Here is a 13,323-nt window from a genome sequence, read left to right as displayed (position 1 = left end):
GATCTGGGCGTACAGGTTCACAGGTCACTGAAAGTGGCAACGCAGGTGGATAAGGTAGTCAAGAAGGCATACGGCATGCTTGCCTTCATCGGTCGGGGCATAGAGTATAAAAATTGGCAAGTCATGTTGCAGCTGTACAGAACCTTAGTTAGGCCACACTTAGAATATTGCGTGCAATTCTGGTCGCCACACTACCAGAAGGACGTGGAAGCTTTGGAGAGGGTACAGAGGAGGTTTACCAGGTTGTTGCCTGGTCTGGAGGGCATTAGCTATGAGGAGAGGTTGGAAAAACTCGGATTGTTTTCACTGGAACGACGGAGGTGACGCGATAGAGGTTTACAAAGTTATGAGCGGCATGGACGGAGTGGATAGTCAGAAGCTTTTTCCCAGGGTGGAAGAGTCAGTTACTAGGGGACATAGTTTAAGGTGCGAGGGGCAAAGTTTAGAGGGGATGTGCGAGGCAAGTTTTTTACACAGAGGGTGGTGAGTGCCTGGAACTTGCTGCCAGGGGAGGTGGTGGAAGCAGATACGATAGCGACGTTTAAGAGACATCTTGACAAATACATGAATATGAAGGGAATAGAGGGATATGGGGCCCGGAAGTGCAGAAGGTGTTAGTTTAGGCAGGCATCAAGATCGGCGCAGGCTTGGAGGGCTGAATGGCCTGTTCCTGTGCTGTACTGTTCTTTGTTCTTGAACCGCTGCAGTCCATGTGGTGTAGGTCCGCCCACACTGCTGTGAGGAAGGGAGTTCCAGAATTTTGACCCAGTGACAGTGGAGGATGATATAGATCCAAGTCTGGATGGTGTGTGGCTTGGAGGGGAATGTGCAGGTGGTCATTTTTCCATGCATCTGTTGTCCTTGTCCTTCTAGGTGCCAGTGGTTGTGGTTTGGAATGTGCTGCCAAAGAATCCTTGGTGAGTTGTTGCAGTGCATCTTGTAGTTGGTACACACTGCTGCCACTGTGTGTCGGTGGTGAAGGGAGAGAATATTGAAGTTAGTGGATGTAGTGCCAATCAAGTGGGCTGTTTTGTCCTGGATGGAGTCGAGCTTCTTGAGTGTTGAAGCTCATCCAGTCAAGTGGGGAGTTACCATCACACTCCTGACTTGTGCTTTGTAGATGGTGGACAGGCTTTGGTGATCAGGAGGTGAATTACTTGCACCTTCACAGCCTACTTTTGAGTCTGCATGAGGCAAACCTGACAGTGTGTCCGGCTATAGCATTCTCCTTTGTACTATTACATTCAGTGTTGTAGTCGTACTGTGAGAGAAGTACAACCCACCGCTGCATCCTTGATGCTGCCAATGTCCATATTGCAGACTTTGGATCCAAAATAGTTACTGGGGTTTATGATCTGTAACTAGCGTAGTGTTACTACCCAACAAAAACTGGTGAAACGGTTTAAGACCAAAGATAATTGCTAGTGCATCCTTTTCTATTTGCACATACTGGCGTTCATTCTTGGTCAGGGTACATGACACAACTGCTGTGGGCTTCTCTTGACCATCACCCATATCATGACTGATCACTGCTCCAACTCCATAGGTTCAGGTCACATCAAAGAGAAATGGTTAGATTCTCTCGTTTGAGGTGTTCATTGCCTGCCACTTGTGTGGCATATATGCTACTTGCCACTTATCAGCCCAAGCCTGGATGTTGTCCAGGTCTTGCTGAATTTGGACACGGACTGCTTCAGTATCTGAGGAGTCACGAATGGTGCTGAACATTGTGCAATCATCAGCAAACATCCCCAGTTCTGACCTATGATGGAGGAAAGGTCATTGGTGAAGCAGCTGAAGATGGTTGAGCCTAGGACACTACCCTGAGCAACTTGTGCAGCAGCGTCCTGGGACTGAGATGATTGAGCTTCAACAACCACAACCATTTTCCTTTATGCTAGGTATGACTCCAACCGGTGGAGAGTTTTCCCTCTGATTCGCCTTGAGTCCCATTTTGCTAGGGCTCCTTGATGCTATACTTGGTCAAATACTGCCTTATGTCAAGGGCAGTCACTCTCGCCTCACCTCTGGAGTCCATGTTTGGACCAAGACTATAATGAGGTCAGGAGCTGAGTGGCTCTGGCAGAACCCAAATTGAGCGTCAGTGAACAGGTTCTTGCTGAGCAAAAGCCGCTTGATAGCACTGTCGACGACCCCTTCCATCGCTTTGCTGATGGAGAGTAGAATGATAGGGTGGTTATTGGCCAGGTTGAATTTGTCCTGCTTTTTCTGGACATGACATACCTGGGGAATTTTCCACATTGTCAGGTAGGTGCCAGTGTTGTAGCTGGAATAAAAACAAAGTGCTGGAAATACTCAGCAGGTCTTGCAACATCTGCGGAGAGAGAAACAGCGCTAATGTTTCGGGTCTGTGACCTTTCATCAGATCTGATGAAATCAGATTATCTGTTGAGTCAGTTTATTATGTAGCGTTGGTAATGTATTTTTTCAGATTCCATACCAGTGATGGTTTGAGAAATAAAATTCAGTGCCTGCTTCGATAAGAAGTCGGAGCTGGAGTAGGCCATTCAATATGATCATGGCTGATCTTCTACCTCAACTCTACCGACTTGCACTATCCCCAAATCCCTTAATTCCCTTTACCCAAAAATCTATCTTGAATGTGCTGAGCCTCCAGAGTAACATGTGACACAGTCCATTGTAATCAAAAAAACTAGGATTTCCTTAAGAGACCAATGCATTTGAACATTGTGGGTAAGGAACCAATGTACTTCTGGTACAATATCGCAACACTTCCTGATCAGCTTATTGTTGAGGTTGATAATACTTGTAGCTGTGGTGTTCCCTGGTTAAGACTTAGGAGACTTGAGAGAAATGCCACAACATGAATCTGTGAAGTCAGAGAGCTTGGTTATGGAAAAAATGAGTAAGATTTGCATTGTAGCACTAATTTAAATTAAAGCATGAAAGTGGGACAAGGAAAGTGGTAGAAGTTCGTTAATATAATGCAAATTTGGATCTGATATCAGGAAGTTCTTCACACAACGAATGACCAATCCATGGACTTTAGTGGAGACAAAAATCCTGTCATTTTTTTTTTCAAACAGCTAAATGGGAGCCTGCTTAGCTTTGTATTTAATGTCCATGCGCTTGGATTGACTGACCTTCCTCATCCTTTTAAGTTAAACAATTAATTTTTTTTCATATCTGCATTACTGAAGTAAAACTATCCAGCATTGTCTTCCCCCTCTCAAAATTTCCACTTAAAATTAATATTTCCAGAGTTTCATTTTCGTTTTGCAAACCATCTACTTTTGATGGAAATATTAACTTGTCGCTCAACACAATGTATCTAGAACCATGAGTATTTGCTAAATCAGGTTATCTAGAAAATTTACAATTTAGCAAATACAGTAGACAAACTCCACCCAACTGAGGCTAGTAAATTGGACAGTATTCTCTGGAGCAAACCATCAGAGGAAGTTAGTCACTTAAAGCTCTGAACGACAGTTAATTAAAAATGGTGCAAGGTGACCAGCAAGATTGGAAAGAGTCTCAACATCTGACGCGAGATAAAAGCTGATGGATTGTTTTGACTTCATTGAGCAACTCTTATGGTGTACGTCCTCCTTTAGAGAAGAACCAACAATATTTTCATTTGCAGGAATAAATGGTTAGGATGTGCTTAATAAATCACGTGCATTTAAAAAAAAAAATTGTCTTAACTACTTCTTATGATAACTTTTATTTCAGCTAGTCTGTGAATACACAGAGGTTTTTGCCTCGGCTTGTGCAGTAGCAAGGGCATTTCCTTTATTCACTCGACGTACTGGATTGCCTGAACAAGGAGAGAAACTCACTGTTGTAGTAGAGTTTATTCTGGTGGGAGAGAATACTGACCCACTTACTGAATCTATGCTTGCAGTAAGTATTACCACAATGGTAGGATCTAAGACAATATAATTGCTGATTTATATTTAATGGTGTTTGTTTGTGTTGTCTCCTAACTTTATATAATTTGTTTACATTGCCATGGCACTGAAATTGGGTTGCACTTGGCTTGCCGGAATTGGTAATGGTTTTGGTTGAGGGGGCAGTCTGGCACTAGTGCAATATGCAGTTTTCAGTCTTCTTAAAATGACTAAAAATTGAATTGAAAAATCAAGTTTTGAATGAGACCTTTTACGTTGCGGTACAAAGTTTTGGTAAGTTGCCAAAACCATGGAAACATTGCATCATTGAAATTGCAGCACACAAGGAGGCCATTTGGCCTATCACACTTCTGCCAACACTAACTCTGTGTGGAAAAGCTTCTAACTTTTTGCTTTGCCCTTCTAATGAGAATTGGGTTTATGTGCCCTTACAGTAATAATCTACAACTTTGAAAACAATTTTTCACTATTTAAACCCTGAAAATACTTGAGTTTTTTGAATACGTCTTAGACTTCCTGCCCCCACCCCCCCATCCTTCTCTCTTCCTGTGAGGAAGAAAAGCCCCAATTTATTTTTGAACCTTTCTTCTTTAACATATCATTTTTCTTTTTTTTACATTTATTAGAAGGAGCAATAATTTGTATGTAACAGCCTTTTCACTTTATATTACACCCTAAATGTTGTTCAGAGCAGTTGCTTTCTGGTGCCATAATATAAATCATTGCGGTTACTTGAGGTATAGGCACTGATCATTCTGAGAGATTTCCAGTACTTACCCATTTTTTTCCATAGTGCCTGTCAAGTGCTGCTGAAGGCATTCGAATAGCTGCTCGTATTGTGGATACACCGTGCAATGAGATGAATACAGATAACTTCCTTGAGGTGAGCATGTTTGATTCTTTAGCTAATATAGACAGCAGTATAAACTGATTCAGCTAATTTTTTTTCTGTATTTCCACTTAATCATGAGTCATCATCATTTACCAGACCTGTAGCAATGATGGATAACATACTATGATTTTTGTGAGTGTGTAGCAGTTTAGAATATACTGGTCATGTATGGATGATCCAGATCTTCTCAAATGCCTAAATATGTACTTAAAAGTAATTTTGCCATAGTGGCGAGCTTTAGTCAGTTTCAGGAATACAATGCCAAAATGACCTCCCTGGATTGCTCTACCCCATTCATATTCTTCACTGCTACATGGGAATATGGAGAGACATCTTCCAGTGTGCCTGCTTGGACATCATAATTTGCAGATTCAAACAGCTTAATATCTTAGATTTGTTATTGTACCTGTGTTGGTGGGAGTGGGAAATCTCCGCTTGTGAATCTTCTGGGATACAGATGAGCTTTTTTTTGTAGTGCATTTATAACTGCATTTCAAAATGTACAGCTATTGTAATAGTTTAAAAATTTCAGGAATATGAAATGTGCACATCAAAGGAAAGAACTTGCATTTATATCATGCCTATCACAACCTCATGACATCCCAAAGCACTTTACAGCCAATGAAGTGCTTTTGAAATATAGTCATTGTTATAATGTAGGAAACACAGCAGCCATGTCGCGTACAACAAGCTCCCACAAGCAGCAATGAGATAATGACTGGGGAATCTGTTTTTGTGACGCTGGCTGAGGAATAAATATTGGCCAAGACACCAGGAGGACTCCCTTGCTTGTCTTGAAATAGTGTCATTGGTTCTTTTACTTCCACTGAGAAGGGCAGACAGAGTCTTGGTTTAACATGAAGAATAGAGCCTCTGACAGTGCATCACTCCCTCAGTACTGCACTGGAGTATCAGCCTAGATTTTGTACTTAAGTCTTTAGAGCGGGACTTGAACCTGTAACCTTCTGATTCAGAGGCAAGAGTGTTACCACAGAGGAATGGCTGACATGGCATGCATCATGATGCTTCCAGTGGCTTGGAAATTGAGCATGATGAATACATTTAGTTGGGTTGAGGACTGGAGGTATCTAATTCAGCAGCACATGACTTGTGCATACTGTTACAAGTGCTTCCTTTCTTTTGTTAAAATTTGATTTGTGTTTTAAAACTGAAAAGGTGTCCATGGATTTTTTTTTTGCAAGGGCCACTGAGAGGTCTTGATTGTAAACAGTTACTGGAAGGCACCTCTCTTTAAATAATTACCCAGCAGAGGTTGTTTTTGACGTGGGGAAAGATGTTTACAAAGAAATGACAGGCGAAGATTTATAGCGATCAGGAGGCTTGATTATTGAGATATTAGCTTTGGTTTTGCTTTGGACAATGGTTTGAAATGACAGTTGGAAAAAACTTGCCGAGGGAGCAACACCCAGCTCAGTCTGTTCCAGCTCTTGGACAAAGCCTGTCAGTTTTCCATCTCTTGAGAAGTTGCGAAGCAAGTGTAAGAAACTGCCTGAATTTTCTACATTTTCCCTGGAAAGCCTCCCCAAACTGATCTTCAGTGTCGCCTGACAGGAACTGTGCTAGAAAGATCCCAGTGACAGCTGTCTATGCATATTTGGGATGCCAAACCAAAAAGGACTTCTAACATCTTTTCATATCTCTTTTTTTTCTTCAAGAATTAGCAAGTATTTTGGCCAACGTATTTTTTTGTTTTTGTTTTGTACTGGAGCCTAAAGAGTAAATCGCTATATTTTTTCAGTTAACCTGTGCATGCTTGTGTGTCTAAGGTAAAAAGGGAACTTTCTTATTTCGATCTGTGTGTGTATGCTTTGCTTCATTAGTGGTTAAGACTTGTTTTATCATAAACTGATAATTTTCTTTATTAAAGAAGCCTGGTTGGTGTGCTTTATTCTGGGATAAAAAGGGTCTATAATTGACCATATGGGTAAGTGGGAAAAAATTTAAATATATGTTGTGACCTGTGGAGAAGTGGAACTAGAATAAACAGTGCACTCCTCCTGCCTCGATCGTAACAGTACATTGAGGTTGCAACACGGGTTAGTTGTTTCAGTGAATCCTGTGATGGTGGGAGTACTGTGTGTTTGTGGCCATTGTAATTCAAATTAGGTAGAAGTTCAATGAAGGATTACTTTAAAGAACTTGTAATGCTTTTCTGCTTAATTCCAATTTATGAATTTTCTTTTTTCAACAAGTTGTTTCTGAATTAGAAATTTGTCTGTTTCCTTGAGCTTCATGTTAGACTCGGTCAGTGGTTGCTATCGCTCTTTATGGAGCTCTGTGGTACTCTAGCCTGATATAGAAATGCTGTACTCTACATTTACCGACTATAGTCCTGAATTGTGAGCTGTTTTAATATTGTTACAGTGAGGAAGTGGATCAATTGTTAATTCAGCTGAGTAATGAATAATGAACATTTGGGGTTTTAAAAATGTCGCATTAGGTCCTGGAGGATGAGTTTGATGGCTTTTTACATTGTGTCCTTTTGATTTTATTGAATTTGGTGCAATTCATCCAAAATCCCACACACTACTTCAATGTAATTTTTTTTTCCTTGTGAGAGTTTAATTTAAGATTTTATTTTTCCTTCCTACTAGGAAATCGAACTTGTTGGATCTGAGCTGGGCATTATTCCCACTGTTATCCGTGGAGAGGAACTTGGTCACAAAGGATTTGGAGGTAGTGTCTATTGTAGAGTAAATCATGCTTTTAGAAGATTAACATTGTGGTATTGTGAAAGCTGGAAGGTAAACATTGTGTAGCCAGATATGGCTAAAAGCAGGATTGGGCTCCTAGACAAATGGCCTTATCCAAGACTTCCTTTTCGAAAGAAAAATCTGTAGAAGGCTGCAAGTAGTAGGAAATATAAATTGTAATGAACAAAATATCATCTGTGATTTCCTGTTACTTTCTCCCTGAAGGCATTGCACTGAGCTAGGACTGCAGGAGTGTGAAATCGGTCCTCACAGGAATACAGAGAAATTTGGATAGGTTGAGGAACCAGGCTGACAACTGGCAGATGTTATTTGATGTAAACTGATCCCAAGGTGCTGAGACTGGAGAAGTGAAATGAGCATTAGCATTTTAAGATAAATGGTAGGAGAACACTTCACAGGAAGGGATCATGAGGTTATTGATGGACAGCTTATTAAAACCATAAGCACAGTGGGCAACAGCATGCTCCGAACTAGCTTGGGTCAGTGATAAAGCCGCAAAATTGTAGCTTCGATGCTTAGATCCATGGTCCCTGCTTGTGATGCTCTTTAAGGAAGCACAGGAATGTGCAATTACTATTGAGTGCACAGCTAGAGTTTGCTAGGGAGCAATGGTGAGTTGGTTCAACCCTACCTGGTGTAACTATACAATTCAAATTACTGGAGTGGACATTCTAATTCTTAATGGGTATAGAGAAAGGCATCTAAACTGATGCTGGGCTAAGGACCCTGAGCTAGGAGGAGAAAATTAAGAAGCAGAAAGTGTTTATGCTGAAGGAAAGAAAACATGGGGAGAAGTTATTGAACTTTTTAGGATTTGAGGTGCATAAATAAAATTAGCCCTGATAGTTTGTGGCTTCAATAAACAATTTATTACTGGACGAATGCATTTGAGCTTGGAAAAGGAAAGGTGAACAGTCAGTTTAGATTTAGATACTTCACACACAAGATGGTGAATATGTGGAATAGACTGCCTAGGGAGACAGTGGAGATGTCTGTTATTGTGAATTCAAGAGCAAACAGTAAATATGACATAGAATATAGGCCTGGATATTTATCCAAATAGACCACCATAGCTGTTTCCAGTCCTGGACGTTTTCTATGTTCAACCTTCCACATAAAATAAACTTTTAAAAATGTTCTGTATCTTGTTCCTATGATGAATATTCCTGTTGCCAGGATGAAGTATTCTTTGCATAAATTTTATGTAACCTCTCTAACCTTGGGATTAGATTATTCGGGAATGGGAGCCTAGTAGTTATATTATAAGACTCATAATCCAAAGGCCTAGGCTAACGATTCAGAGTCATAAATTCAAATCCCACCACAGCAGCTGGGAAATTTAAATTTTTAGTTAATTAAATAAATCTGGAATGAAAAGCTAGTGTCAATAAAGTTGACCGTTAACTACTGGATTGTCGGAAAAATCCAACTGATTTGCTAATATACTTTTAGGGAAGGAAATCTGCCAGCCTTACATGGTGTGGCTTATATATGATTCCAGACCCACAGCAATATGGTTGGCACGTACCTGCTGACTGAAATGGCCTAGCAAGCCACTCAGTTGTCAAGAAGACAGCTCACCACCACTTGCTCAATGGAATGGGCAATAAATGTTGGCTTTGCCAGTGATGCCCACATCCTATGAATGTTTTTTTTTTATTACGTTAAAGTGCATAATTTGTGTTTAGATTTGCTGTCTTATTTCTGGTTCCCTTGCATATGTAGCCAACTGTGCACTATTTATGTGAACTGAGATCCTGACTGCAAAGTTCATTGGATTTCAAGGGCGGCGCAGTGGTTAGTACTGCAGCCTCACAGCTCCAGCGACCCGGGTTCTGTTCTGGGTACTGCCTGTGTGGAGTTTGCAAGTTCTCCCTGTGACCGCGTAGGTTTCCGCCGGGTGCTCCGGTTTCCTCCCACCGCCAAAGACTTGCAGGTTGATAGGTAAATTGGCCATTGTAAATTGTCCCTAGTGTAGGTAGGAGGTAGGGAATATGGGATTAATGTAGGATTAGTATAAATGGGTGGTTGATGGTTGGCACAGACTCGGTGGGCTGAAGGGCCTGTTTCAGTGCTATATCGCTCTGATTCTATAACTGTCACTGTAATTGGACCTTTGTAATATCTGTTAGAGGTTCTTTCACTTCACTTCCTTTGAGAATCCGTTTGATTTGGTTGTTCAGGTATCTACGGAGTTGGAAAAGCTGCGGTGAATCCACCTGCTCTTGCAATACTTAGTCACACACCAGAGGATGCTACACAAACTATAGCCTGGGTTGGCAAGGGTATTGTTTATAACACTGGTGGTCTCAGCATTAAATCAAAGGTGATAGAACTTTCCTGTTTATCTTTTCTTGCCTTCAGATCCCTCTCTAGACCTAATTTTAGAATTAACAGATCCGATCCAATATTCCAATTGTTAAATGTATCTATTATAAATTAAAACTTAGGTATGCAAGTAAGATAAAAGTCCACATTTATTTGTTACTCATACATTTAGAGGAGACAAATGTACATGAAGATGTGACCTACCCGCCTGATTATAGTAACAGGTTTTCAACATCAGCTTTAGTTGCTAGTCTATTGGCATTACCCACAAGATATTGCAACTAGTAAATATTTGTTGTATATATATGAATTCCTTAGCTTATTAATTTTTAAATGATGTCTGCTAGTTTTGCTACCTTTCAGTGTGAACAGTTTATGTTTGGTATTATGTTTAGCAATGCCTCTGCAAATATAAGAAATCTTTACTGACTGACTAACAAAAAACTCTGCAATGTGCAAGAGCACATTTTTGGGCATAGTCAAGTGCCATAGCTTACCAGTTTGATCTGGTGACAAATTAACAGCACTCCTGAAATCATCATAGCTCAAGATTAAGGCTTTATTAGTGTGGATAGCCTTAAGAAAGGTCACAGATTAAGGCCATCATCCAGAACGCTACCTGAATCTGTGTAGTTAGATAGTGCAGTATGATTAATACAGTGAAAGACTCGATGACCACAATTCTTTTTTTTTTTAAACTGCCCTCTACTGTGGCCAGATGGTGGTACAACGCCATTAAAATGTGTGGCTTATCTTACATCTTTGTAACTTAATTATTGGGTTTTAACTATACATGTAGACATGAGAATTGAATTGGTCTCATTTTGTAGTTATGCATGCCAGGGATGAAGAGGGAATGTGGGGGTGCTGCTGCTGTCCTTGGAGCCTTCAGAGCAGCTGTGAAACAGGTGAGTATATACCTTTCTGTTTCTGGTGGTATGGGATCCCAGAAATAGTATTGAATGAGGGTTTTTTTTCCTAATTGTTGTTTTGTGAAACATGTTTGAGATTCTTTCCTTCTTTTGCCCTTCTTTCCCGAAGCTGATCTTGCTGGAGACAGCTTCATGAGCACAGGCCAACATCTCCTCACTGACCTAAGTGGGTTAAGATAGCAAATGTCAGAAGACCTCATTGCAGTGGTCTTGATCATGTATTAACTTATACTACACCTTCAACCCATCCATCCCCTCAGTCACACAATCTCCTAAAATAAATTGTAGGCTAATTTAGCAAAAAACTGAAAAATCCTTCTGAGCCTGAAAACAAGCAATTAAACAAGCTCCAGGTGACTGATACCACCAGTCCCAGTTAACCCAGCTATCTTCTATAATTCTAGAGTTTTTCCATTTGTAGGAACTTATTTGGGTTCCTTTTGAAGGCCTGCAAAGTATCCACAATCATCGCATGTATGGCATCCAATTCCATAGGTCGATCACTGAAATAAAAGAAATAAACATTGTGCAGAATCAAATTCCTTCATTATTTTAAAGACCTCAATCATATCTACCTGAAGTCTGTACTTTTTCAGAGTGAAAGGTCTCAATTTTTGTGCCTGTCCTGATTCCTTATTTCTATAAATTAGGCATCAATCGAGTGGCCCTCCTCTGGACCTACTCACCACCACCTTCTCGAGGGCAATTAGGGATGGGCAATAAATGCTGGCCTGGCCAGCAACGCCCACATCCCATGAATGAGTTTAAAAAAAAACAAAAAAAACTCAAGGGACTGTATCTCTAGCTATGAGAGGGGATCAAAATTTGGTTACACTGTTGTCAGATTCAGACAGAACAAGGCTTTGTACAAAGTAGTCCTAGTACTACTAGTAGTAGTAGTAGTACATGATATTTTGTACTTCTAGTTTCATATTGTCCTAGCTATACACCCTATTCACTTTTGCAACAACCTCATGACACTGGTCATGGATCTTCAGTGTTTGATGAACTGCAACACAAGGTCCTACTGCTTAGCAGCCTTGAGCATGCAACTCTGGTGCATACATACCTGTAATCACCCTGATCAAATGCATTGCATTGCACCTGTCTATGTTAAAAAACATCTGTCACAGCAAATGTGTCTGGATCTATTGCCAGACTAGTTATTTTATCTGTGTCATCCTCTGTCATCAACAAACTTGTGAACTGTTCTCCATGCCTTCATCCAAATTATAGATAAAAATGCTTCATTTCTGTTAGTTTCTTTGACAATATTAAATACTTAACACACAGTTCCACAGACAGGCCATGTTAGTAAAGTAGTTGCCTAAATAGCTCATTGTTTCAGTTTTTTTGTGTTGTAGCCTGCCTATTCCATTTGGGTAAAGAGCCTGTGTCATTTTAAAGAATTACATGTGCGTAATATTTAAAAAGCTTTGGCTGGAACTTTCATTCAGCCAGAAGTTTATGCTGGTCCTCCTGTCGGCGAGTTGTGCTGTCATTTCTTGATCTCATTAGCATATGCCAGAACATTAAAAACTGCCAGAAAACAAGTTGGTGTCAGTGTAAACAGTTGGACCCTGAAGAAAGTATCAAACCCCTGTCATATTCTGAGTCCTCTTTTTATCCTTTATATGCATGAAATTTAAAACCTTAATCCGTTAAACTATAATTTATGCACATTAGGCACAGCACGTTTAAAATATCCAATCTCGGAGGTTCTTCAGCTTTTAATTCAAATCATTCTCCTACCATAAAGACCCATTCAAAGATATAGAAAGCACCTTTTAGGGCTCGGTGAGGAAAATATTTCAATATTGCTGCTTTTCAAGCAACTATCTAATTCCATTTGGAGAGTATTTAGAGATTTTGGACCAATATCACTTTGAGGCAGAGAATTCTGTATTTAACTGACCTCTAAATATTTTTTCTTTTAATTCTTTTTATGGTTATCTTTAAATTTGTAAATATTTCACTGACTCATGACATTATTAACTTTATATTCCTTCACAAACTTGAAGACGTCTATCAAGTTATCTTTAACCTCCTTGGCTTTAAAGGCCTAACTTTCCAAGTTCATATTTGTAACTAATCATGCCCAATAGTGTCCTAGTGAATCTACACTGTACCTTCTGCATTGTTTTTTTTATCCTTCCTGTAACAAAGATTTTACACATGTTCAACATTTATCTGCTTTGCTTTTGCATTCTTTGCCACAAGATGCTGAAGCAAGATTCCATTTGCCTTCTTCATGGCCTTATTGATTTGCACTACTACTTTTAATGTTCTGTTCACCGAGGTCCCTCTGTTGCTCAACTTCATTTTAAAATGTTACCGTTTAAGGTGTATTTTATTTTCCTAATTTTACATTCAACTATATTGCTTCACAATTTGCCAGACCTCAGTAGCTGCAACACACCTGTGGAATGATACCACATTTTTATAGCACAAAGGAAAATGTGTTACTTCTGTAGTTTGCATTTTGCTGTTTTTCTCCGTTATATGGCATATTTGCATCAATTCATATGCCATTGCCTTCTGCA

General features: G+C 39.9%; 1 protein-coding gene across 1 annotated transcript in view; it reads left to right on the top strand.

Moving 5' to 3' along the window:
- LOC137369781 (probable aminopeptidase NPEPL1) overlaps positions 1–13,323 on the top strand; it is a 53,125-nt gene that overhangs the window by 9,852 nt on the left and 29,950 nt on the right. Inside the window, exons 3-7 of the mRNA XM_068031237.1 lie at positions 3,715–3,885; positions 4,687–4,776; positions 7,401–7,482; positions 9,704–9,846; positions 10,679–10,756. Coding sequence (XP_067887338.1) covers positions 3,715–3,885; positions 4,687–4,776; positions 7,401–7,482; positions 9,704–9,846; positions 10,679–10,756 — 564 coding nt within the window. The remainder of the gene's footprint in view (positions 1–3,714; positions 3,886–4,686; positions 4,777–7,400; positions 7,483–9,703; positions 9,847–10,678; positions 10,757–13,323) is intronic.

This window comes from Heterodontus francisci, chromosome 5 (genome assembly GCF_036365525.1).
Source record: "Heterodontus francisci isolate sHetFra1 chromosome 5, sHetFra1.hap1, whole genome shotgun sequence".
NCBI lineage: Eukaryota > Metazoa > Chordata > Chondrichthyes > Heterodontiformes > Heterodontidae > Heterodontus > Heterodontus francisci.
Note: the sequence above shows the minus strand (reverse complement) of the source record. Positions and strands in the feature narration are given on the sequence as shown.